Source organism: Hippoglossus stenolepis, chromosome 5 (genome assembly GCF_022539355.2).
Source record: "Hippoglossus stenolepis isolate QCI-W04-F060 chromosome 5, HSTE1.2, whole genome shotgun sequence".
Classification (NCBI taxonomy): Eukaryota; Metazoa; Chordata; class Actinopteri; order Pleuronectiformes; family Pleuronectidae; genus Hippoglossus; species Hippoglossus stenolepis.
In genome coordinates this window covers 27,661,301-27,687,678 of record NC_061487.1, presented here as the reverse complement: position 1 = coordinate 27,687,678, position 26,378 = coordinate 27,661,301, and the positions used below count along the sequence as shown (strand labels likewise).

General features: G+C 44.0%; 2 protein-coding genes across 3 annotated transcripts; both read left to right on the top strand.

Moving 5' to 3' along the window:
* Positions 1 to 253: 253 nt before the first annotated feature.
* Positions 254 to 5,953, top strand: meak7 (MTOR associated protein, eak-7 homolog). The gene is made up of 10 exons (XM_035156128.2): positions 254 to 392; positions 901 to 1,002; positions 2,213 to 2,388; positions 2,673 to 2,930; positions 3,025 to 3,169; positions 3,237 to 3,448; positions 3,714 to 3,900; positions 4,050 to 4,168; positions 4,526 to 4,705; positions 5,008 to 5,953. The coding sequence occupies exons 3-10, from the start codon at positions 2,218 to 2,220 to the stop codon at positions 5,140 to 5,142; spliced, it is 1,407 nt and encodes a 468-aa protein (XP_035012019.2). The 5' UTR covers positions 254 to 392; positions 901 to 1,002; positions 2,213 to 2,217; the 3' UTR covers positions 5,143 to 5,953.
* A 1,138-nt stretch (positions 5,954 to 7,091) lies between these two features.
* Positions 7,092 to 25,933, top strand: plcg2 (phospholipase C, gamma 2). Of its 2 annotated transcripts, none has more exons than XM_035156126.2 (33): positions 7,092 to 7,249; positions 10,833 to 11,018; positions 11,201 to 11,350; positions 12,098 to 12,191; positions 12,372 to 12,419; positions 12,922 to 13,006; positions 13,716 to 13,796; positions 13,889 to 13,932; positions 14,021 to 14,093; positions 14,663 to 14,755; positions 15,079 to 15,197; positions 15,794 to 15,879; positions 16,067 to 16,184; positions 16,462 to 16,630; positions 16,744 to 16,839; positions 17,726 to 17,812; positions 17,924 to 18,087; positions 18,357 to 18,557; positions 19,221 to 19,343; positions 19,425 to 19,605; positions 19,863 to 19,931; positions 20,074 to 20,183; positions 20,622 to 20,718; positions 20,825 to 20,897; positions 21,252 to 21,424; positions 21,975 to 22,077; positions 22,487 to 22,690; positions 23,456 to 23,595; positions 23,836 to 23,944; positions 24,051 to 24,218; positions 24,809 to 24,897; positions 24,980 to 25,143; positions 25,224 to 25,933. In XM_035156126.2, the coding sequence occupies exons 2-33, from the start codon at positions 10,835 to 10,837 to the stop codon at positions 25,264 to 25,266; spliced, it is 3,738 nt and encodes a 1,245-aa protein (XP_035012017.1). In that variant the 5' UTR covers positions 7,092 to 7,249; positions 10,833 to 10,834; the 3' UTR covers positions 25,267 to 25,933. The 2 variants fall into 2 exon arrangements, with proteins under 2 accessions (XP_035012017.1, XP_035012016.1); XM_035156125.2 differs by having other exon boundaries at positions 14,663 to 14,764.
* The last annotated feature ends 445 nt before the right edge of the window (positions 25,934 to 26,378 follow it).

The following is a 26,378-nucleotide window of genomic DNA, read 5'->3' as shown; positions in this document are numbered from 1 at the left end:
TTTGACAGTAAATGTTCTCCTGAGGATTGTGTTTAAAAGGGACTTCCTGCCTGATCACTGGTTTCCTGTGTGTTGAGGTGAGGTGGGCAGACCTCACCTCCACACTCAGCTGGTGTGGGTGCATCCAGCGTCTCGATGCTTCATTACAATGCAGCACACCCAGCTCGGTGCACTCGCACTCTCATGCCCTTAAAAGGAGCTTTTTTCCACTGCCTGTCTCTGCAGAGGCCCGCGTGCCCGCGTGCTGGCTCCGGTGCGCACTCTACTGGTGGAGTCTGGGACAACGGGACAGGACGATGGAGAGACAGCTCGAGGACATGTCACTGCACCGAGCTCCAGGAGGTGTCCCCGTGTCGCTCTGTGCTCATGAAGCGTGTCTCTGATGGAAGTAGGTCAGTGATCATACTCTTTACTTTCTGGGAAACTATAAGACTGAAGACTGTGAGAAAAAGACCAGAACCACACAACTGTATGATTTATGTTTTCTTTTATTTATTTTACATTCAATGATAGTTAAAGTACTTGACATTATTTTTCCTTGGTAAATATTACTTCAAATCTTTAACAATACTTTTTTATTTATTCATTTTTTAACAAGAACCATTAATTGTGAACAGAACCATGTGAACATATTCATGACTCAGGCTCAGGTTTACTATAAGTAGTAATAATTATAATGCACCTGTATGTCTGTGATCCCATCTTCTCTGAATAAACCATCTTTATATCACTTCTACCATTATGACGACTACTAATAATAATAATAACAAAAATATTAAATATAACAGTAATAACAATAATAATTACAACAACAGCAATAATACTACTACTACTACTAATAATAATAATAATAATAAATAACTTGCCCCGCCTCTTGACATCATGGACCATTCACGGAAGATGCGGCTCCTCTGATTGGCTGACGTCGCTGTCGTCACCCGGAAGTTGACGGTGTGTTGTCAGTAGAAACCGGATGTTGGCCGAGCTGCTGTAATTTAAAAGGTCAGAAACACTCACACACACACACTGAGATCAATGTTGAAGTTGTTCCTTTCATCTTTATTCATGTCTTTGATTTGTTTAATCTGAAGAGTTTAATCTTCAGCTGTGTCCGTTAGCTAGCTTGTTAGCTAGCACACATCCAGCTACATGTTGTTGGATCGGTTCTTAGTGAACATCTGAACATCTGAACATCTGTATTCGAACACAAGCAGCTGCTTTTTAAATACGTGTCTTCATTACATCATTATTGAGTTGGTACATAGTTCAGGTTCCAGTGGAGCTGCTCACTTCATTCATTTGATTTGACAGGGACAGAGTCATGTTTACATCTGTTTTAATAAAATGATCTATCTTATAAATAAATACAAACATCTGTGGAGAATCCATGTGCATTATAAGTGATATCATCCAAACTATTAACTGTTCAACAACGCTGCACTCGAGATAAACAAGCAAATAACCCGTGATTAGAATGAATTCAAGAAATCAAACAACGTTCAGATACAAATATACAAAACCACAAATACACAACTTTTGCATGTTAGATCAGTGGTTTTGGGACCGAAGACAAACATTAAAGTGTCACAGGATGAGAAAGAAAGGAGCCACCGAGTCTGTGGGTGTCCATTCACCAGTGGTCCCCCAGGACCCAGCCATGGAGGTGGACTCCTGCAGGTCCAAGGCCCAACACTCCCTGAAATCCAATCAAGTGAACCAACGTTCACACACTTATAAATATACCTCTTAACATGTCCACAGATTATTACCCAGGAAAACTGAAAATGTTGAAAAAGGTCCTAATGTTACAGAAAGTGAAAATAGATTCCTGGATACGTCTCCTGATCCAGATCCACACAAAATGTAAAATGCCCCAACCGTCCGCAAAACAAATCATTTTTTGTGTAATCCTGTTAACTAACAAAGAAAACAAACTAGAATGTGAAATGCTCACAATGTAGGAATGATAACAAATTCCGGTGTCTGCCCCCCCGATCCAGTTTGTACCAGTCAATGGCTTCTGAAGGACAACTGTGTTTGTTTTGATGTAAAATGAAGAACATATTATTCATAGTTTTGTCTCATTTGATCTAAAGTACAGCTGGTTGCATCTTATCAGGGCAACGTGACTGTGCAGTTTAGTTTAGGTTTAGATTTCTTTTCTGTAATCTCACTGTACGTGAACATAATGACACTGTGTGTTGGACTGTAGAGGCCATGGGTAACACTGAGAGCGTGGTGGTCCAGAAGCGGATGGCCCGCTTCCGCCCCGAAGAGCGGCCTGTGGTTGAGGGGGTGTTCAACCGGCTGCAGGGGGGGGCTGGGGGCCCGTCAGGAGCCCCTGAGAAAACGCCAGCAGGGAAGACTCTCACACTTGAGATGCTGCAGGTCTGTCTACAAAAGCAGTTTTCATAACTAGCACAGGCGTCATTCTGAGAAGGCAGCATAAACACAAATGTCAGTATGAGATTCAAACTGACAAACTACTAAATGCACTTTTGGAGCTTAAATCAATTTCCATTTCCATCTCCAGTTATTATTGTCTCTAATTTATTTATGTTTATAGATTCCTGCAGCTACAGCTCTGTTATTCTACCCACAGTATTTTGTCAGTACGTCTTTCAGGGACGTGCAGTTTGTGTATAATCACCTCTTCCTTTGGACTCTCTCAGTCCTCAATGGGCAGCCTGGCACCAGACTCCATGATAAGGAGGGTCTACCAGTGCATGTGTGGCATCGACCCAGGACTGGCATCGCCTGCAGCCTCTGGGAAGACGAGCACCTCCGCTGCGTCTGGAGTCGGCCGTGAGCAGATGGTTATGTTCCTGGCAGACACCCTGCGGGGAACAGCGGAGGAACGGGCTCCTCTGGTCATGGCCATGTCCCGTCGTGGAGCGGAGGCAGCAGTCACATGTGAGCAGGTCGCAGAGGTGAGTAGAGGTGGTGTTTTGAATCTGACCCTCACGTCTCACTCCATCCTTCCCTTCTCACGCCTGACTTTGACCCTTTTTCTCACCCCCACAGTTCCTGCAGGACCTAATCTCTGCTGTAGTTCAGATTCTGGTCCACAGGGGGCGCCTGCAGGGCTGGAAGCCGGAGAGAATGGGTGACGTCTCCCTGGGGGTCGGACTCCTGGCAGAGCAGATGTGTTCTGAACTCAAACCTGCAGGTAAACGAATGAGTTAAATATTTGTGAACAGAAAGAAAACGTGACTGAAGCTGATTCTGTTCCTCAGATGAAGGAGGTTGTGATGTTTCCTGTCTGGAGGACTGGATCTTCAGGGTCTCCCAGGTCTCCTTGTACCTGGAGATGCTGGTAGCTGAAGGACTGAACGTGTCTCTGAGTGGACGGCCGGCCCCCACCCTCCTCCCCCCCTGCAGGGAGACACCCTGGAAAGATCTCAAGTGTCTCCTGGACCTTCCCACCATCATGTTTCTGGCCCCACAGGTCAGAACACACACGTTTACACTGTCACGTGTGTGATTCTTAATACTTCACTTATTCTTTAGTTTGACCAAAGTTTTGGTGGAACTTCTACAAAAGTTGTTTATATTTACAAATGTAAACCCAAGTTTGGTGACCTGACTTCAACTCAACCAGAAAACACATTTTACTTTAAAATCTTAAGCTTCATTTGTATTTATTACAATTTGCAGACGCTGTCATTGTTCTGCTTACTTTTATCCTTTCTCAACTCTATTAATCTTTCCAGTTGCCAGACAGCTACAGCGCCCCCTGGAGACTTGTGTTTTCCACACAGCTGCATGGGGAGAGCTTCACCAGGATGGTGAGCGGCCTGACGAAGCACGGGCCGACTCTGCTGCTGGTCAAAGACTCGAAGGGCCACGCCTTCGGGGGCTTCGCCTCCCACACGTGGGACGTCAAACCTCAGTTCCAGGGTGAGAGTCACTCAAACTAAAGCAGTTGACTCTCATGTTGTACGAACCAGACGGGCTCAGACTAACTGACTCGTGGAGGAAGTAATACTTGAATTCACTTGACTTGTCTCAGATCTCCATGATTTGTTTATGTGTGTTTATGTGTGCAGGTGACTCCAGATGCTTCCTGTTCACTGTGTTCCCCAGACTGAGAGTTTACACAGCAACAGGATACAACCAACACTTCATGTATCTCAACCAGAATCAGCAGACCATGCCCAACGGACTGGTGAGAACGCACTGGTTTAACAGAGGAGAGCTTTATTATCAGACAGAGCTGTAATGTGATGAATTAATATTGTTTTCAGACACTGATCGAGTTGTGTTAATATACCAGGTTTCTAATTTAGGGGACAGAACTCTGACCTTTTCTGTTATTGAAGCTTTACAGTGTAAACTACTTCTTAAGGTGGTCACGGTTAACGTCAACACTTTTAAATTAAACTGCAGTTTTTCAGTTAAATTTCTACTTTAGAGTGAAATAAATAGACCTTGATAATACTATATTTATATTTATATGTACGATAACATGTACAGTAACATATCATAAAATGCTCGTCTTCATTCATACGTGTTCCTTCACCAGGGTATGGGGGGTCAGCATGGCTACTTCGGCCTGTGGCTGGAGCGTGATTTTGGCCGTGGTCATAGCCGTGGCCGACCCAAGTGCACCACGTACGGCAGCCCGCAGCTCTCTGGAGAGGAGGACTTCACCCTGGACTCAGTGGAAGTGTGGGCAGTCGGAAAACCCCCAGAACCAGAGGAGGTCAGCGGAAATGTTCAGTTCTTCTTTTTACTCCTTCATATCCCTCCCAGCGACACCCAGTGGCCAGAGGCCAGAGGCGTGGTGCCTTCAGGTTGTCTGTCCGTCCCATTCTGGTGAACACAACATCTCAACACCTTGATGGAGTTTGGTACAAACGTTCGGTTGAGGCGAGGATGAACTGAAGGAGGTCAAAGATCAAAGTGACCTCATATTATTGTGAATGCACCGGTCAATAGTTGTTTACATGATACAGCTGTCTCCTAGAGAGAATGATTGTTTGTCCCTTTTGTCGTGTGTTTCAGGACGAGGAGGTGGACGGGAAGAAGAAGAAGAGCATCCTGGATGTCAACCCAGAGGTCCAGGCCATGATGGAGATGTCGGGGAAGACTCTGCACAGTCAGGGCCTCAGGGAGCCGGAGGAGGACGACGAGCACTGAGGGCCAACGGGCCCCTGGTTCACCTGCTGTTCACACATGATGGGATTTGATCATTTTACAGAACTGGATCACATCACATCTGACTTAAAGACGTGCTGCAAGATGGTGCTGCCTCCAGAAGACACTCTCACAATGTAAACCAGGCTAAGCTAAGCTAAGCTAAGCTAAGCTAGGCGAATAAGTGATCTGCAAAGTCCGATCTGACGACTGAAAGGCCTGAGTGTGCAGGCGCCAGACCGATCATCAGTGTGGACGTGTTCGATTCCACCTGCACTGTCTGATAGAAGAAAACTCTTTTTGAATGAGTATAATATCCGTCAGAAAAGTGGGAGGGGCCTCAGTCGACCAGAAAGCACAGAATCCAGATCATCACCTGAAGATTAAAGTGTGTGTGTGTGTGTGTGTGTGTGTGCGCGTTGATAGCTATAGAATAATATAAACAATTAAAATAAAAATATATATAAAGAATACAGAGATATGTATTTACTGTATCCTACATGTGTCACTACTGATAGAATATTATGGGTAGAGAAAGTACATGAACAAAGTGATTATAGTATTATTATAATTGCACAGATTCAACATATTTCTGATGTATACTGTAGTTGTGCATATGTATAAGTAAATAAAATATATATATACATACATATGTATATGTACACACACAGACATACATATATAGTGGAAGTAATGGTGAGTAGTTGTGGTGTTGTGATATGAAACTAATAGGCTAATATGTGTGTGTGTGTGTGTGTCAACTTGTGTAGTTGTTTTAATTAAAGTCTGGAGCTTCTTCCACTTCATCCGTGAACTGTGTTAGTTCACTTTAATTTAACTTTGTCCGACTTTTCCAACCTTCCTGTAAAACAACTACATAAACATAAAGGACGTGTTCTCCACTGTGGCGTCGCCGAGCTCCTGCTCTGAGTGACAGGTAACCCTGTATTCACCCCCCCCCCCGTGCTGCTCTCATGCAAATTACTGAAACAAGTTATAAATGCAAATCTGTGGTATAATCTCACAGCCGTTCACAAAGAAGGATCCACAAAGAACCTTGATGCTCGTCATTGTGAAAATATTAGAATAAGTTCAGTGTGTTTTATATTTATATATTTTCAATTCATTTGTTTGATATAGATTCACATTTCACTAGTTCTGTGACAGCTCATGTTTAAAGTTTGCATTAAGTCAATGCTCACCCGTCATTTACTTTACTCTTTGGTACTTGCTGCTCGACTGGTGCCTGACTCGTCCACTGTGGAGGAGTTAACTGAAGGATTACACAGAAATTACACAACTGTTTTCCTTGAAGTTCTGTGGAGGGGCGGGGCATGACCCAATGAAGAACCCCTTGATTTCTCAGAGATTAATTATTCATGGATCTTCATGAGAACTGATGTTTAGGTTCTGATCTTTATGAGTGTGTGTAGTTTGGTGAAGATCCAAATAAGAATCTGGATCTAGTGAATTTAAACGTGTTTTCATAAGCAGCCTGTTGGGCCCTTGTGGTGACATTCTAGTTATAGATTAAACAGTTTGTAAAATAAGTAAATGAGCAGCTACATGATTAAAATACTATTAAAATACTGAATGCATCCATGAATATACAGTGTAATTCTGCAGCATTTTACTTTTTATAAACTTTTAGATTTAACTGTTAAGGTGTCAGGTCTAAGTTTTCCCTCGACCAATGATGATTACACAGATAATAGTCAAAGCAGATCCATCCGATCACTTTTCTTCTCACTCTTTCATTTGAAGCGTGGCTCATTTTAAGTGAATTAAATGATCCTTGGAGGTTTAATTTCCGTGTCTCTTCTGTCTCTTCGTCCTCTGAGGTCAAAGTTGCAGCTCTCGTTTCTTGTGCAGTCTCGTTTGCATAGATACCGTCCTTTCTTCCGGCCTTTTTTCTTTTCTTTTTTTTTCGTGTGGGTCTATAATGCAAGTGAACTTTTACTTCCTCGTCCTCTCAGATAGAGGAACTGACCGTTTTGTGGCTGGCCTTTCTGTCAACACTCCACATCCTCTGCAGCTTCATCTCACAACTTTCAAATCATGATCCGATAGAAAACTGCACAGCTGAAAAGAACCAACTTCACTTGTAAAGGTGAGCTTTTATTTTCTTCTTACCTTTGTGCTTTAGTATTCAGCAGCTTCGTGTCAAACTCGTGTTGAGTCGGTTTGAAGTGAGAAAGGGGGAAATCCGCCTTTTTCTTTTTTTACTAGCAGCATATCTCCTGCTCTGCAGATGATGATGTGTGTGACCGGGCTCGTCGGTTCTCTGCTCCGTCTCACCGGCTCCGTGACCACAGACGTCTGTTGTTATCTGGAGTTACGACTTTGTTAGATAAGAATAATATGAACGTAAACCTCGTTTATTATTCATATTTCATAGAGTTTTTAACAATGCAGGGTTTATTCAGGTGACCACATGGTGTCTATGAAGAGCAGTTGTGTTCATCGCTTTTAAACGGTAGTAAAGAGCAGAGTTGTCGGAGCCCTCCTCCCTCAGAGCTGCAGGCCCCATAGAAACACGTCTCAATGTGCGATTCCGCTGCTCGTGCACCACGGACCGTTAAAAAAGGACGTCGAGTCTGCGTCTGAAAAGTGAAGCCAACGTGGGGGAGTTCCTCAAACCTCTATTCTATCGACCAGCAGAGGGCGACTCCTCTGCGCTCAAAAATCTCGACCTCGAATTAGCCCCCGGGGGGGTAACGGACAATATTTTGGGGCTTCCAGATCAAACATACAAGTTCCTTTATCACACAAGTCAAACTTTTCTCCGCACAAACACAGTGAACTACAGTGAAACTTCGTGTACATGTTTTAGGTCCAGATGACACTTTGGTTAACCTCTATCAGCAGCTCTCTGATTATGAACGCAGATTCATTAAAAGCACTTTGGTCAACAGACCGTTAACCTGCAGGCAACCAAAGCCGCTCCAATGCAATTAAACTAGAAACAGAAAACAGTTCAGTGTCCCCCCCAGCTCTCAGTCAGGCTCCACCCCCCGCTCCTTCAAATATGGGCACTTCTGGTTTTAAAAACCAAGATGGCGCTGGACACAATGTCAAACTGTGGCTTCAGAGCAGCAGCTCACGAACCAGCGGGTGACGTCACAGAGCGTTGACACTTTGTCTCATCGTGTCCAAGACGACACGAGAGTGTTATCGCTGCCGAACACGCTTCAACCTTGTGTTGAGTAAAAGTTTATTTACTTTTATTTAGTTCTGATATTTTCGGTTGTGTGGCAAACATTTCTAAAATCCTTTTGTGAGTAGATTGATAATGTACAGAAATGCTTATTTTACTTTCGGCGTGTGAGGCGTGTGAATAGTTTGTGAATGCACTGTAAATACTGAGAAACCTGGAGTGTAGAAACTAACAAGCATCCTTTAGTTGATGATTAACTGACTGTTTAACTATTCCCCTGTTTTTCCTGGTTTAACCTTCACCTGTGTGAAGGGACTGGACCAATTGGATCACTGTAGTTATTCAGACAAACAAATGTCCTCATCCTGCCGCAGCAGCAACACACAACACTGAGCCATATATGTTCATGTCATGTGTGAACAAACACGTCCATGTCAGGAAAGGCTGTGTTTACTGCACATGAAACCAGGATGTAATGACATTTAACACGTTTTCTCCGTCACAGTGACAGTTGTGACGTTTTAAAGTCTCACAGACTTCTAGAGAAAATGAGCTCTTTTAAAATCAGCCCTCCTTGTTCAGGCACTTCTGCATTTGGCTTCACTTTCCGTCTACGTCCATTTTTATAAACAGTCCCTGGATGAACCGAGCTTTTGAACCGAGATGCAGATCCTGTCATGTTCTGGTGTCAGAGGGGATCAGTTGGGTTCCGGCTGCTTTACGTCGCTCTGTGTGTCTCTGATGTCCCAGCTACACTAGTGCTGACTCCAAGCATGACATCATCAATGGTGGACTACAGCGTAAACAATCATTTTTCCAAACCAGTGAAGTGTTGCTGCCAGAGTCGAGCCAGTTGTCCTGGACGTTTGCCACTTCTTTGGCAGTCGAGACACAAAGAACACGTTCGATGTCAGGCCCCGGCTCCAAACTGGCCCTTGAGTTGCCCTGCGGTGGAAAAGCGTGATCTGAGGTCCTCAGTGCTCAGGACCAGGTTTTATTCAACTCTGTATTTTATTTAGCTTCCATCAACACTGACCACTCCCTCGGTTCCTGTCCCCCACAGCATGATGCTGTAACCACCAGGCTTCAGCTGTGGTGGGTGAACGTGACGCTTAGTTCTGGGCTGAGACTGACTTGTGATTGGTCAGCTCAGCTCCACAGTAGCTACTGACTCATCCACACGCTCCTCGGAAAGGAGCATTTCCCAAGATGTGAAGTCGCAGTGTGGGAAAAACATGGCCGCCGTAAACAATGTGTGTTGTCTTTATTTGTTTGGAGGGTTTCCCCTATTTACATATTGGTACGACAGGCATGTTGTTTAAAATGTGCATGTTAATTATAACAATGTCTGTATTGACTGAAACGTGGCGTGAGGAGCTTGTGAGAGACGGAGCTGCAGTTTGCAAAAGACACAGTTTAACAAGTTCACATTAAAAGCTACATTAAGAGCAGGTCGTAAAATGGTGTTAGGATGTTTATCGGCGATGACGTCAGCAACTCGGGTACGAACATTTTCACTGACTTTCCGAGTTGTTCGACTTCATATGAAGTTTTTCGCTCGGGAATGGCAGTTGTTCTCAAACAGCGGAAGGAAGTGGAGATGTGTCGTCCATCTTTATTTACAGTCTATGATAATAATGCATTTTCAATGACCTCTAAATACAGATACATTATTTTTCAGAGTAGACATCGAGTGGGAAACTGCTCACTGTGTATTGACATTAATAACATAGTTTCATTGAAATGTCTTTCCACAGAACTCTTCCTGTGGTGTTGTGTTGTTTATAGCTCTCTCTGCTCATTTGCAAGTTAAATACTGGGCATTGTGTCGTCCACAGTACACACTGACTCACACGTATGTGCATACACTAAATGTCTTTTGTCGCCACTACATATTCCTCACGTTAACCACTGTTTGAAGACATATTTTTATTTTACTCAAATCAAAACCACCTCATCCTCATTACCGCCAGCTTCTCCAACTTCCTCCTCAAAATAATGAAACAGTATAAAAATACAGTGCAGAGAACACGTAACCTAATTATTATTGATGTAGAGAGTCTGAAAATAACAGAGAAAGCAACAAAGATCACAATGAGTTAGATGTCTGATCTCTGATATTTATTATATATGTAAATAATATAAAAAGGTAAATAAAAATGGACGTAGACCAAGTGAAGCCAACGAGGAAGTGCCCGAAACCTGAACTCGGGGGAGATCTCAGTCAGGCTCCTCCCCCCGCTCCTCCAAATATGGTAACTTCTGGTTTTAAAAAGCAGTTTGAGCACAAACGGAGCAAATTCAAGCACAAGCAGGGTTTGAGTGCGAGCGCAGGGTTTCGAGTGAGAGCATTTTAAAATCTCAAGTCCACGTTTTTGAATAAAGAGAAAAAACCCTGTATCAAGGTCTGAAACGTTTGGAAAGATGTGACGACTGAAACATCTGAAGAATGAGCTGCGTGGACTTGATTTGACTCTGGTCCCGAACCCTGTGACTGAAGGTTCTGGGTTTCTTCTCCGTCCTGTCCCCCCTGCAGAGATGGCTCGTTCTGGGCAGCAAGGCGAGATGACGGAGTACAAGAAGATCCTGATCAAACGGGACATGGAGATGGGTGTGGTCATGACGGTGTTTCGGCAGAAAGCAGAACGGCTCACCGTGCAGGTCATCATGGAGACCCGTCAGGTGGCGTGGACACGCACAGCGGACAAGACCGACGGTGTCTGTAAGTATCATCATCATTGAAATCCCTGTTTCTCTCCTAGTTCATGTTGTCGTTCAAACCAATGGGCAGATATGTCTTTAAGGCCTGTACCTCATGTGTCTGATGCGTCTCCCACACGTTTCTTTCTCGACCTCGATGTCAACCTGCTCAAATCAAAGTCAAGTTCTAATGTTGTGTTTCAGTGGACCTGTTTGAGATCAGGGAGATTCGTCCCGGGAGGAACTCCAAGGACTTTGAGCGCTTCAGGGACGGAAAGGACAAACACGAGGAGAACACGTGCTTCACCATCTTCTACGGCTCGCAGTTTGTCCTCAACACCCTGAGTCTGGGGGGTGAGCTCTTTAGTTAGAAATGGGTCTGTAATGAAGTAATGAACAATGAGATAACACATCGCTCAGGCTGCAGCACATCACTCCAACAGCAGCGCACACACTTTGACAGAAGTGTCTCATAAAGCTGAGGCTTCTCACCTCTGACGGGGGAGTTGGTTAACCACCAACTGCTGGAGCAGGCGTCTGTCTCAGCCGGAGACAGTCAATCACAACTGTGTGTGTGTGTGTGTGTGTGGATGGGGGACATCTCTGATTGGTCGATGATGTGGTGTTTTGATGTCTAGTTTCAGAATAGATTTACAGATTCACACTTGCTAGTAGTCGCTGTTTCTGTAAATGTTGCTGCAGCAAGGCTTTGACTCCTTTCCTTTCATAAAGGAGGGTCCAGTGTTTCCTCTGCTGACGGAGGACAGAGAGGAAGCACTGATGGAGAAGTGGAGCAGCTCTGCTCATGGCTGCCACTGAAACCCCGTCAGGTCGTTTCCCTCAGTCTGGAAACTTCCTGAGCAAAAACACCTCTGACCACAGTCATGACGTGTGAAGTGTCTGCGATAGGACTGAGACGAGTCCGAGATCAGGTGGAGGATGTGGAAACCTCTCTGAAGCTCGGTGTGCTCCAGCAGTTTAAACACGTCTCCTCGTGTAAACAGCAGATCTGATGTCCGTCATGTTTAGCTGTCCATTGTCCCACACTGATACACCTCTGTGCAGGACGCTCACCTGTCTTTGTTCTGCTCGTGTAAACAGCTGATTCTGCAGAGGAGGCTCAGAAATGGCTGATTGGACTCGAACTGCTGAGGCAAGAGACAGAGGTCGCTCCCACTCCGGTTCTCATAGAGAGGTGAACACAGACACACACACACACACAGACACAAACACACACACACACACACAGACACACACACACACACACACACAGACACACACACACACACACACACACACACACACACACACACACACACAGGTTGTTGAGTGTGTTCATTAAGCCTCATTGATCTCTGTGTCATTCTTTCTACAGTTGGCTGAGGAAGCAGATGTATTCTGTCAATCAGACCAAAACAAACAGGTACTGTACATAATTATTGGTAAAGTCATTAATATAGTAACATTATTCGAAGGTGTTCCCTAAATGTAACATGTAAACGTGTGTGTGTTTGTAACGTTGTGTTCTCTTGTCCTGTGCTGATACTTCAGAATTAGTCCTTGTCACTTTCTACAGGAACATGCACATTAGGATTAAATACATTTCAATATCTTAAGGCAGAAGAGAAGTAGAAGGTTATTCATTAGACGCAGGATCAGGTTGTTTGATGATGATCTACATGGGATTCAAAAAATATTTCAGGTAAGAAGGATCGTTCAAGAAAAGGCACATTGCAGCCAATTCAATAGTCTTCTAGATTCAGGTGTTTAGTTTAGTGACACATCCTTCAACCAATTTCAGAGACCTCTGTGTGTCTGAATGTGGAACATCTCGAGAGCCGTCCAGCTTCACGCTGTGCTCCCGTCTTGGGATTGGTCTGAGTGACGATGACGTGAATCTTAGATGTGTGATGTGTCGTTCTCAGCATCTCCATGAAGGAGCTGAAGGCCCTGCTTCCTCAGCTCAACTACAAGACCCCGAGCTCTCGAGTCCTCAAAGACAGATTCCAGGTGACGTCCTTCTCTCGTCCTGTCATGTCCTCCACATGCACCTCTTTGTCTGATGCCTTAGAAACACGATTAATGATTGAACTTACTTTTACATGGATCTACAAGTGAAGTGTTGATTTAATCTATATTGAAAACTGCCATTTTAAAAACTGCCAACATTTTAATGAGCTCTTTCTTGTCCCCTGTCACATATTCAGTTTCCACCACCACCGTTTTTTTTCGTAATCCTGCAAAACTGAATCATACAATCGAATGTTAGAAAGTCTTTCACAAATATGGATTCAAATATGACCAAAAACATGAAACTTTCATTTAGATTAACACATATTTGTGAAACTCAATTTATCGTGTTTTCTTTCCATTTTGGAAAATGATCTATATCATTTCCATCAAACAAGGACTTTCACGTTAGTCACTGTTTGGGTTTACACATCCTAATGGTGCAAAATAAAAAGTTAAGAAAGCGTTTCCACACGTTTGCATGTATCTTTTGCGATTCACTTCAGCTGACTTTACGTCAACAGGCTGTAAATAAATGAGCGGAATGAATGAGTCATGGAAGTTTCCTTATGTCATGAAGTGTTTTTTCCGCCATCTGACTGACAAACAATCTAACCATGACCAGAGGTTAAAATATACTTTCCTTTGTGGAGATATTTAACTGAGTAATACAAGCAAACCTTCATGCTTTTATGTTTTGCCGTCACAGGAAGTGGGAGCGAAGAAAGATCGTCTGGACTTTGAGCAGTTTCATAAATTGTACAATCTTATAATGTTTGAACAGAATGAGGTGAGTTCAAACTCTGATCAATATTTATTGAATAAATCACGTGAATATGTTTTTTCAAGTGGTTTAATTCATGCTCTTTATTTTACTGTCAGATCCTCGATGAGTTCAAAAATGAATCGTGTGCTTTTATTCTGGGGTGAGCTTCTGTAATCGTTCTTCTTTTAACACACCGTGGATAATCGTCTGCCGGTGAAGTTCCTTCATAGTTTGACTGTTTGTTACAGAAACACAGATAAACCCGAGGCCTCGTTGGTTCTGCTCCACGACTTCCAACGATTCCTCATCTACCAGCAGAAGGTGAAACCAGCTGCCGTGAAAGATCCGCACAGCAGGAAGCAGACATGTTGTTTTAACTTTATCAAACAACTATTTACTCACTTTACTTCCCAAGTGGTTTTATTGTAACAAAAAAATAGATGCAGTTAATTGATCTGTCATCCGTGTATGTGACTTATTCATAAAAATCTAACTAACTTCCAAAAACTCAAAGTTCCTTAGCCACATTTTCGTAAACTCTTCACATCCATGAAAACTAAACTGTGATGATATTTCAGTAAAGAATAGAAATAAAAGAGGACCCAGGATGGAACCCTGGGGTACTCCAAAGGTTTAGGGGGAAGTTCTGACCTTTCTGCATCTCAGATACATGAAGTAAAAATGCTTTTCTTGTCATGTCATGTTCTACTTTCATTTTGGATGCTCCAAGCACCTGCTCCGTAACACCTAATACCAACATTACATTTTTTGTGTGTTGCCAAATTTTCTTTGAACTAGTTTTGGTAGTAAGTAAGTAGTAGTGAGTGTAGTGAGTGTAAACATCCTCTAATCAACACTGGCTTCCTTCTCTGTATCTCTTCACACCTCAGGAGTTCTGGGCCAATGATCTGAACCAGGTCAGAGAACTCATGACGATCTTCATCGACGACACCATGAGAAAAACCAACGACCCAGAGTTCACCGTCAGCGAAGTATTCTGCTCTCTGCGTGAATCATGGAACATAACAGACTGTGATAGAGGCGACTGTTTGTAGAAAATCTTTTCATCTTCTCAGGCTTGGTGCAGTTTTTCATTTGAGTTAATGAACTGTGCTTGATTTACTGATATCTAGTGGTGAGGGTGCACCCCCTTACAGCATCTTTAAGTCTCCAAACTGAATTTTAAAAACATGGTAAAAATTCAGTTTGGCTTAAATTTGTGCTTAGTTGTTGCATCCGTAGTTTTGTCATTACTAAAACGTACAACACACAAGTAACTGTGTTAACTGTGACTCTTCTGTCCCAGTTCCTCAGTTTCCTGTTTTCTAAGGAGAACTCTCTGTGGGACGAGAAGTTCTCAGAGATCAACACCATGGACATGAACAATCCTCTGTCCCACTACTGGATCAGCTCCTCACACAACACGTCAGTACGACAACACATCCGCACAAACAACACAAATCACACCTGCACGATCACCCATGGTTTAATACAGAGGCTAATCTGTAACTCATGAAATTAATCTGCTGTAAGGAAATGTGTGGGTGGGATTATGAATACCTCATATGGTAACTTAACAAGCTACATTAATTAAATTAATTAAAATTGAAGAGTAATTTAAAACTAAAGGTCAGAAGATAAGATCACATTACGTCGTTATTACATGATTAAACAGTTCTTATCACTACTTTGTCAAAAGAGTGTGCAGTAATTATTACTACATTATTAAATGAGTTCTGAGTACTCAGTAGTTATTACTATATTACTCTCAGTACTCATATTACACCAGTACTCATTAGTTATTACTTAATTAGTTTTTGGTAGTCATTAATACGTGAGTACTCAGCAGTCTTTACTACATTATGAGTATTCTGTAGTCATTACTACATTATTACACGAGCACTAACTAGCTGGTTACACAACTTCCACTGTAGAAGTACAACACATAATCAGGTATTATTGAGGTTTCAGGTGTTTAAAAGTGCACCATGTGATCCAGGTTGTGTTCTGTTGCTCCACAGGTATCTGACAGGGGATCAGCTTCGTAGTGAGTCGTCCACAGAGGCTTATGTCCGCTGCCTGCGTCTGGGATGTCGCTGTGTGGAGCGTGAGTATGAAATACCTCCACTGCGTTTCTTTAATCTCAGTTTATTTCACTGGGGTCGTTGTTTGGGCCATTTCACCAGCACACAGATAGTTTATGTAATGATGTTTTGTGAGTTTTATTCCTTTGTTGCTTTGAATACACTTTGTATCGTGTGTGTGTTTCCTGTGGTGCTGCTGAATCTATCCAGTGGACTGCTGGGAGGGGCCCGGGGAGCCAATCATCTACCACGGCTGGACCAGAACAACCAAGATCAAGTTCGAGGACGTGGTCAAAGCCATCAACGACCACGCGTTCGTCACCTCAGAGTGAGAGTCAGAACAACTGTGTTTTCTGAGGATCTTTCCAGACCTGGTCTCAACATGTTTTAACTTCATGTCACTAAACTACATCAACTGAAATGAATTTCAGGATTAACAACAAAACACTGAAGGGTTTTTGTTTCATGTTCTCTGACTATGATTCGGCCATTTCCCCTCCTTTTTATAGTGTAATCTAATTCTCCAAATCATTGCATCAGTCAAGTTATTTGATCTCTTTCTCTTCACATTGTCACGACCTGGACACGCTGCTGCTCCTCGCCAGCTTCCCGCTGATCCTGTCCATCGAGGAGCACTGTCCTCTGGAGCAGCAGCGTCAGATGGCTCGAATCTTCAAAGACGTGTTCGGAAGCAAGCTGCTGACGAAGCCGGTGGAGCAGATGGCCGAGCAGCTGCCTTCACCTACTCAGCTGAAGGGCAAGATCATACTCAAGGTACTGTGTGTGTGTGTGTGTGTGTGTGCGTGTGTGCGTGCGTGTGTGTCTAAACATACTGATATGTCGTCACTCGTGGCCGTGACTGTGCTCTTCTCTTTGTCCCTGTGCAGCACAAGAAGATCAGTGTTGAGGAAGGAGGGATCAGTAAAGACTTTAGGAAAGGGCAGAAACAGGGCGACCTGGAGATCTGGGACCCTGTGGATCAGGTACAGTCACATCAGAGGCTTCGTCTCAGACGCTGCATCACGTCACTCTGCAGTGACGTGATGCACGATGAGGTGGAAGTTGAGGAAAGTTCATGTTTTCCCGTAGCAGTAGAGATGTTCTGATACCTGAACCTCGGCCGATACCGAGCACTGATCTGATACCAGCATGTGAAAAACATCCATTTATATAAAATATTTCAACAGCTGAATTCTACTGACCCTGTATGGACGTGATGATTCATCTGCGTTTCATTCGTTCTTTCCATACGCAATTGAGAATCGAAAAATCTGAAAATAAAAGTGCTCAAATATGAACATGTATAAATAGGAATAAAACAGGCCACAGGCAGAACTTGAATTAGATTGAATTCGTCTGACCTGGAAGTCCCTGTCTCATTGGATAATTATTAGCCATGCAGATATTGTCGGGTCATCACGCAGCAGAGCCTCGATCAGAACGTGGTTAATGGTTTGCCACTCGCTGTTCAGCGGCATGTGCTAAGTGACGGTTTTTCATTTCCTCTTTTTGATTTGAGCACAAAACTAAAGTTAACGAAGACAAACCAGTGTTTGCTTTTTGTTTGAAATCATTTTTTCTTTTACCGATTTTTGATTCTCAATTGAACATGGAAAGAATGAATAAGACACAGATTCTGACTGATTGTTATTGTACCGCCCGTCTCAGGTGGAACCCTTTGAAAAACAAAGCCTCCACTTTGTCATTGTGTCCGGAGCCATGTTGGTGTATTTGAAACCAGAAGTCACCACATTTCATACAAATTCATGTCTCATCGTTGGGATTTCCTTGTGGAAGAAGAAAAGAGTTTTATATTTAAATTTGAATTGAGAAGTTTTCTGCATGTTTCACATTATACATATTTCTCAGGTGTGGCACACGCACTTCTGTGTGATCTGTGACGACAAGCTGTACTACGACGAGGAGGACACGGAGCAGGAGGAACAATCCGAGAAGGTGAAGGAGTTTTTACCAGCAAATTCATCTTGTGCTGTTTTCAGTTTAGATTGAATATAAAACATCACAAATCCAGTGTGAACCATTGTTCCTCTTCTGTCTCGACACCAGGACCTGCACTGCACAGAGCCGTGGTTTCATGGTCGCATGAAGGAGGGCAGGCTGATGGCCGAGAGACTGATCCACGATTACTGCGCAGAGACCGGAGGAAGAGACGGAACCTTCCTGGTCCGAGAGAGCGACACCTACGTCACAGACTTCACCCTCTCCTTCTGGTACAGCATCACATTTCATGTCTTGTCTGTCTTTATTTAAATCAAAGAGAAGGGACATGGAAACAGTTTTTTTGTCTGTCCCCCTTGAGTATGTCAACACAGTTTGGCATCACTGAGGACCCAAACTCTTAGGTTTAACCTTTGTGCCCGAACTGAATCCAAAAACCTGGACAGTGAAAAATACCCTAAAATGAATTCCTTTCACAGTTTTTAAGCTTCATAAAGAGCTCAGTCGATCGTGTGTGTTAATGTGTCTGTGTGTGTTTCAGGCGCACTGGGAGAGTCCAGCACTGTCGTATTCGCTCTGGCTCCGAGGGGGGGCTCACTTACTTCTACCTGACGCCCAACCTGCACTTCCTCAGCGTGTACTCCCTGATCAATCACTACAGAGAAAACCCGCTGCGCTGTCAAGACTTCGAGCTGCGCCTCACCGACGCCGTCCCTCAGCCCACCCCCCATCGAACAGAAGGGTCAGTCACATGTGAACCGTTGTGGGTCTGATACGTTCAGGGTCCACGGCCATTTTGTATTTTTAAACCTGTTGTTTTCAGTTTCAGTCGATTATCCCCAGATAAACATCCTGAGGAAGATTCACTGAGTCTGGTTCGAGAGAGTTTTCTCTCTCCGCGGTCACAAAGTGCTGCTGCTTGTTGGAACCGTTGGTTTCTGTATCTCCTCATTAAGTGCCTTGGGATAATGTATAATATGATATGACATTTTATTTCATTTTATTTATAAAAATGTCACAAAACGCAAACGTCTGAGTCAGTGTCTCTGGAACTTCTTCTGCAGCCTCCTAGTAAAATGTCATGTCCGGCCTCCTGCCGCTCTACAGGCTCCGCCCCTCGCCTGAATGTTCTCCACATGTTCCTCTTCTTGTGAACGAGTCGGACCTGACAACCTCCAGAGAAAGTCCAGACCCAATATTCTGGACGTTTTCTGAAGTGCATGTTTGAAACCCTTTCTCTTTCTTCTCTTTCAGTTTTTTAATCCATTTAAATGGATTTTCCCAAAGTCTCGTTCTGTAGTGTCCCTGAGAGACACCACAGACCGAACACTGTGTGTACATGTACATCATAGAAGTAGACTCACTCAGACACACACATGCATGATGTGACTGTGCTCCCGTGCAGGTGGTTCTACAGTAACCTGAGCAGAGGCCAGGCGGAGGATTACCTGCTGAGGATTCCCAGAGACGGAGCGTTCCTCATCCGACAGAGAGAAGGAGAAACAGACTCCTTCGCCATCACGTTTAGGTTCAGTGACACTTTCTCTCTCTTGGCCTGAGCTGTTTTGTTCGTTGGATTTTGTAGGAATCTGGATTTTTGGTCTTTCAGAGGCGACGGTAAAGTGAAACACTGTCGGATCCAGAAGGAGGGGAGCATGTACCTGCTGGGCACCACCACGGAGTTCGAGAGTCTGGTGGAGCTGGTCAATTACTTCAAGACCAGGCCACTGTATCGCAAGATCAAGCTACGTTACCCAGTCACCCCCACACTGGTGGACCGCTTCAGCGCCGTGAGTCTCCGTCGTACAGAGACAGATGATCGATGGATAACTGTTTCAAATGATAATAGGATTTTGAGACAAGTCAGAACAAACTCACTCACTCATTTGTTCCCGTGTTGTTTCTTGTTCACCAGTAAATTCACCATTGCGTCGTCGTACAGTCACTTTTTATCCCTCTTGTCGTTTTAGCTTCACTTAGCGACATTCAGAATCTAAAGCAGTTTAATCAGGTTTCCTCTGAGCTGACAGTGGATTGTGCTTCACAGGAGAAAGACTGTGCGTCTCTGTACGGGGTGAAAACATACGTGGAGCCCAACGAGATCGAGCCGTCACTGGTGCGTATACAACACTGTTGTGTCTGTTATCGTTTGCAGTTTTCTTTGATAAAGATGTTTCTCTCTGTCTGTGTGTGTGTGTGTGTGTGTGTGTGTGTGTGTGTGTGTGTGTGTGTGTTTTGTGTGTGTGTGTGTTCTTTAGCCTCAGAATACAGTCAGGGCTTTATACAGCTTCCAGGCGAGAAATTCCAATGAGCTCAGCTTCAGTAAAGGAGCTTTGATACACAATGTCACCAAGGGGACAGATGCATGGTGAGTCTGCACTCACACACACTCACACACACACACACACACACAACACACACACACACACACACACACACACACACACACTCACACACAAAAGTGAACAAAAACAAATGATTTCTGCAGCAGAAGTTATGCTGCCTCCTGCGGGACATTGTGAGCATGATGTCTGAAGAACACCTTGAGGGAATTACTTCAGTTTTGGCACAATAGTTAACATTGACTCAAAGATGGTGGAGCCATACAACTGTAGGGTTTTAATTATAGTTCTCTCCAGTGTTGATTATAGCCCTGTGTCATGAATGCTTTCATTGTGAGTTACTCCCAGCTGAAGTTCAGCGGGTTTGCTGAGTAGGCGTATGTGCATGTGTCGAGATTATGAAATATGGTACTTATCATGCCAAACAAAACATATAACAACTCTACTCATTCCTCTTCCTTCAGGTGCAAAGGTGACTACGCTGGAAAGATTCAGCATTTCTTCCCATCAATCTATGTAGAGGAAGTTTCCTACAACATCCAACCTGAGCCCAAAGAGGAGGTGATCAGAGCCTAGGTCACAAATAAACTGGAGTTCAATCAGCGTAGAAACTGACTGTGTGTGTGTGTGTGTGTGTGTGTGTGTGTGTGTGTGTGTGTTACAACAGGACCTGGAGGACAACCCACTGGGTGAACTGTGTAAAGGTGTTGTGGACATCTCCAAGTGCAACATCCAAAACTGTGAGTGCGAGTTGTTTGGGCGTCAGATGAGTGTTTGACTGCCGGAGGGCAGATATCATTTCTCCCCGTGCTGATGTTGTTTATCTTACTGTAGTAAATCAGTTGGCGTGAACACGCTGGTGTTGTCCCAGCTGCTGCAGCTACTGAGCGCTGGTCTCCTGTATATTGAAAGTTTAAGAATATTGAAGGTATCATGTGTCCAGAAATTCGACATGGCATTTTCTCGGGCCTTCAACAACACACACGACGTAGAGACGGACAGAGATTCCTTAGATCGATTATTAAGTACGATCGCCTCCTCCACCGTCCTCCTCCTCCCTCACGGTGTCTCCTTCCCTCTCTCCTTGGCCCTAGTGACCAACGGGAAGAACGGGAAGCCCCATGTGTTGACCCTGCAGGACATGGAGCAGGACAACCTGCAGTTTGACCTGGCAGCAGCTTCTGTGGAGGAGCTGTTCGAATGGTACCAGGTGGCCTGGGACATCACTCAGAGAGAGATGAGCAAACAGTACAACCGGGAGCAAGTGGTGAGCCGCTCACTGTGTATATCAAACACTATACTATAAACACTGTATGTATACATTGTACATTTTCTATTTTTTAGAGTCCCATGTGTTTATATTGCATTTTCTTTACTTATAGTTAAGTTTCCCCATAGTGGGACTAATTTAACTTGTCGTATCTTATTTTATCTTGTCCATATATGTGTAATGGTGGGTGAGCCTGCGTCAATTAGTCGAAAACATAGACTGTAAATAAAGATGGACGACATGACAGCTTCCAAACCTGAGGCTAAAGAATCTTAATCCCCCTGGTGGCTGGCTGCAGTATAGGTCCTAAACCCCGCCTCCTTCATGTTTGCAGAAGGGACATGGGCCAAAGATGGTTTCTGTCATTTTAGGTAGTTCGTATCACTCTGATGTTTCTGAGATGTTTTGAATAAGGATCGTTCAGTGTCAGCTCACATTGTGCCTTTACATGTTTATGAGTTTATGATTGACACCTGCTCTGCAACCACAAAGGGTATTTTACTGGTAATGTGAACAGGAAGTGGCTTTTTCTTCTGTCCAATCTCAGATGAGACAGCAGGTGGAAGTGGAGAAGAAGTACGAGGTTGCCAGGGAGATGTCGGACCTCGTGGTCTACTGTCAGCCTCGCAGCAAAGAGAAGGACCGCTTCGGTAAACCCCCGCAGACACGAACACAAACTCCTTCACCACAGTTGTAACTCAGTGCAAACAGTCTGATATAAAGTGTTAGAGCAGACCGGTTCTACTTTAAAACCACAAACAGTCCAACTGAATGTGGCGCAACCCTTTATAACCCCCCATGGACCCTCCTCAGGACATGGTTACTTCTGGTTTCAAAGAAATAAGATGGCGTTGCTCACAAACCAATGGGGGACGTCACGGTGGGTCGACACTTGACGCCTATGACGTTACCAGTTTGATGGCCAGTGGCTGACAAGCATGTTCAGTTACAGATCATCGAGTATCCACTGTTCCTGAGAGTTTATTGTCCTGTTGGTGTCACGTGACAAGACCCGAAGCCGAACCTCCCGAGTCACTTTCCTTTCTTCCGTCCCTGCAGACGGTTACACGTACAAAGAGATTCGCTCCTTTGTGGAGAACAAGATGCCGGGAAAGAGCCGCACCCAGGACTTCTTACAGTACAACTGCAAGGCTCTGAGTCGCATCTACCCAAAAGGCCAGCGGGTGGAGTCCTCCAACTACGACCCGTATCCCCTGTGGGCTCTCGGCTGTCACATGGTTGCTCTCAACTACCAGACTGCAGGTACAGTAGTTTACCGGGGCTGTGGTCAGTGGACTCGCCTGCAGAGTTCACTGTTGATATGTAGACTAGTCAAGGCAGGAAAAGCACATGTGGAACTAATATCATCGAGTAATGGCTCCGTTTTCACTGTTTCTTTCCTTTGGTTTGATATTTAGTTGTTTTTTAGTTAAAAAGCCCAAAGTCTGTGTTAAAGGGAGCTGCTCCTCCGAAGCTCCTGAAACAGCTCGTCAGTAGCCTCCTCGTCACTGTGACATCACAATGTCCCAACATTGCATAATGCTCGTCTAGCAGCTACAGTCTGTACACCCCATAACATCTCCAGGTAAAACGAGGCCGACAATTCCTCCCTTTCCAACATGGGCCGGAGCTAAAAGCAAGTGTTTGAGACAGAGGCTGAAAAGAGGAGCTGCAGCAACGGGAGAGGACAGAGATGTTTTCTGAACATTAGAGCTTTTCCTGTTTATAAATCTTTTCTTTTTCTATCCGTTTGTCTACAAATGAAACCAGCGAGAGGCTCATTGTGCTGCTCCTGCTCTGATCAGGCAGTTAGTCACAGGAACTGCTGAAGGTCAAAGGTCATGACTGGAGAACGCAGATGCAAACAGACGTGACGAGGCTGAAGCAGGATTTGAAGCTGTGCCTTAAAGGAAGAGTTCAAATTGTGTGTGTGTGTGTGTGTGTGTGTGTGTGTGTGTGTGTGTGTGTGTGTGTGTGTGTGTGTGTGTGTGTGTGTGTGTGTGTGTGTGTGTGTGTGTGTCCACACAGATAAATACACCCAGTTGAACAGCGCCCTCTTCAGTCTGAATGCACAAACTGGCTACGTGCTGCAGCCGGAGCTCATGCGCTCCGATAACTACGACCCCAACCAAGAGAAGATTAAGATCAAGTACGAGATTGTGGTCAGGGTATGTCTACACACACACACACACACACACACACACACACACACACACACACACAGTAGAGAATCTGAATACTTGCTGTAAAGGGCTCTGAGTACTTTCTGAAAACACAGCAAGTCGAAGCCGTCAGTAATCTGCGTTACTTTCGTCTGTATCTGTGCACGCCTTCTGAAAACAAGCGATGAATGGACCTGTCTGGTGATCGTGACGCTCACCGCTGATGGTTGTTGTCTTGCTCTGCAGGTGATCGCTGCTCGACACCTCCCGAAGCCCGGCCGCAGCATCCCCAGTCCGTTCGTCGAGATCGAGCTGTGTGGCCAGACGGAGGAGAAGAGCAAAACCGTCGTCTACTGTAAGAGGAGGGAACAGCTGAATTGTTCAGCTTCTGATGACACATACAGCATCTCCTGCTTTTGTCTATAATCATGTGAACAGTGGTGTCGTTCTGCCGACTGCAGGTGACAACGGTCTGAACCCGGTGTGGAAAGCCCCGGCCGAGCCCGTTGTCTTCAACGTGTACGAGCCGGAGCTCACCTTCCTGCGCTTTGTGGTCAACGAGGAGGACATGTTCTCAGACCCCAACTTCCTGGCCCAGGCCACGTTTCCTGTCAAAGGCATCCGCTCAGGTGGGAACTCACGCTCACGGCACAGAGCGGCCGACTGAGAACAGCCGTTCACATGCAACAGCAGCACATCACGTATTTATTTGTTCCTTCCCTAAAGTACGACGATTTCTGTCCTCGCTTGTAGAGTTGGACATAAAATAGACCAGTTTAAAATAATTTCTTTCCCAGCTCACCAGCATCATGCGTCTGCAACATAAAACAATCACTCACACTCTCTTGAACATAATATTTCAAGTCTAACTTCAGGGAATTGGTTTCCAGTTTTGACCAGTTGTCTCTTGGACTCAAATGTGAACTGATTAGATTTTAGTGGACAAAGGTCAAAGGTCATGGTGACCTCATATGAGTCTGGTGAGAAACTGGATGGTGGAGGAACTTGTGCATCATACACACACACGTGCGTTTCAACTAGCAGCTTTTTTCCAAAGAAGACAAGAGTGTATATAAAAATAAACGTAGACTCCGGGTCTGCAGAGTGAAGCCATTGCAGAGGAGCCTGAAACCTGTATTACCTTGATTGACCAACAGAGGGCGACTCCAGTGGTTGGATAACTTTGGAGCGGACTGAATGTTTTTAATTGTTCCAACAGGTTACCGCTCCGTACCTTTAAAGAATGGCTACAGTGAAAGCTTAGAGTTAGCCTCGCTACTGGTCTACATCAACGTACAGCCAGCAGGGGTGAGAACACACACACACACACACACACACACAGTATATCTGCAGTTTGACATCAGTGCATTTCTCTCCTCGTGTCGCTCAGCACGCAGAGGAGGCGCTGTACTCGTCCTCCAGCCAGCTGAGGAAGAATCCGGCCGAGGTCAGCGGTGAACTTTCCCTGTACGACACTCACGCCAACATCCAGCGCTCCACGCTCCCTCGCCAACACAACCAGCTCACGAGAGAGTTCAGCACCAGCGAGCACAGGTAAGCCTCGAACTCACCGGGCGTCGGGGGGGGGGAGGAATGAAATGTGGTGAGTCCCTGATCATGTCCTCTGTGTCCAGGACGAAGGAGAAGAAGATAAACAACAGTAAGTTTTACTCCTGAGGACTCGGCTGAACCGAACCTGTCCACGTCCTGTCGGAGTTTCCCAGTGGGGACATTTTCTAGTTTTTCATTTTTATATCAAAAACTACAAGCATCCAATATTCCCCTCAATAGTTTTCTATTTATTTTAGATTTTTAAAAAGTGTGGTGTCAATATTTCCCTAAATATGGAAATATTGAAACATGTTAATGTTATTTTGGAGAAACCATTAACTTTATGTTTCAATTATGACAAATGAGGCTGTAACGTTTCTTCTGAGGGTCCCACAGACAGTCAGTCATTTTTTATTCTTCTGCATTCAGCCACTAATCAAACTGCAACACTGAGGCCCGGATGATATTTATTTTGAATGAAATATGAGTTTCTGCTCATTGTAATAGGAGTTTGACAGTTTTTGAGAGTTTTATTCATCTGTTTTTATGTCGACTTTTAAATCGCGATGAAGCAAAATAAAATAAAAACTGAAAAACGCGAGCAGCACACAGGAAGTTGTCTTTATCCGTTTCCTCAGTGTGATGTGTGATGATGTTTCAGTCACATGAATTAAAAATGTAATCCAGAGTGATTCATGTATTTAATTTGACGGCAGATGGTGTTTGTGGCTTTCTGATAATTCATGTGACCTTCTTATGATTTGAGTCAATAAAGTATGTTTGGTGAAACGTCTCTAGTTCATCTCTCCTTCCAAAGTTTGATCGATTCCAGTTTTCTTTTAAATCTGAACATAAAAATATAGTAACATGAGTAAATAATAAATGTGGAGGACATAAAAAATATTGTTTATTAAGGCATAAAGAAATAGTTAAGTAGGTTGTAAAAAATTAAGTTTAGGAAGAAATTAAGATATAGTTTATTAAAGCATAAAAATATTAAATATTACAAATATATGAAATAAAACCACACATGTCACACACAGCTGAAACATATTCACAGACAATTTATTTTTGATTGAAATTATTTAACATCATAGTTTTTCATTTTTCCTGTTGAAGATCTTTTGTAGTTTTATTACAACAGCCACAGAGCAGCAGCAGCAGCAATAATAAGAATCATAGTAATAATAATAACCCGGCAGGAGAAGCAGATCCATATGGAGAAAGACTGAGAAAGA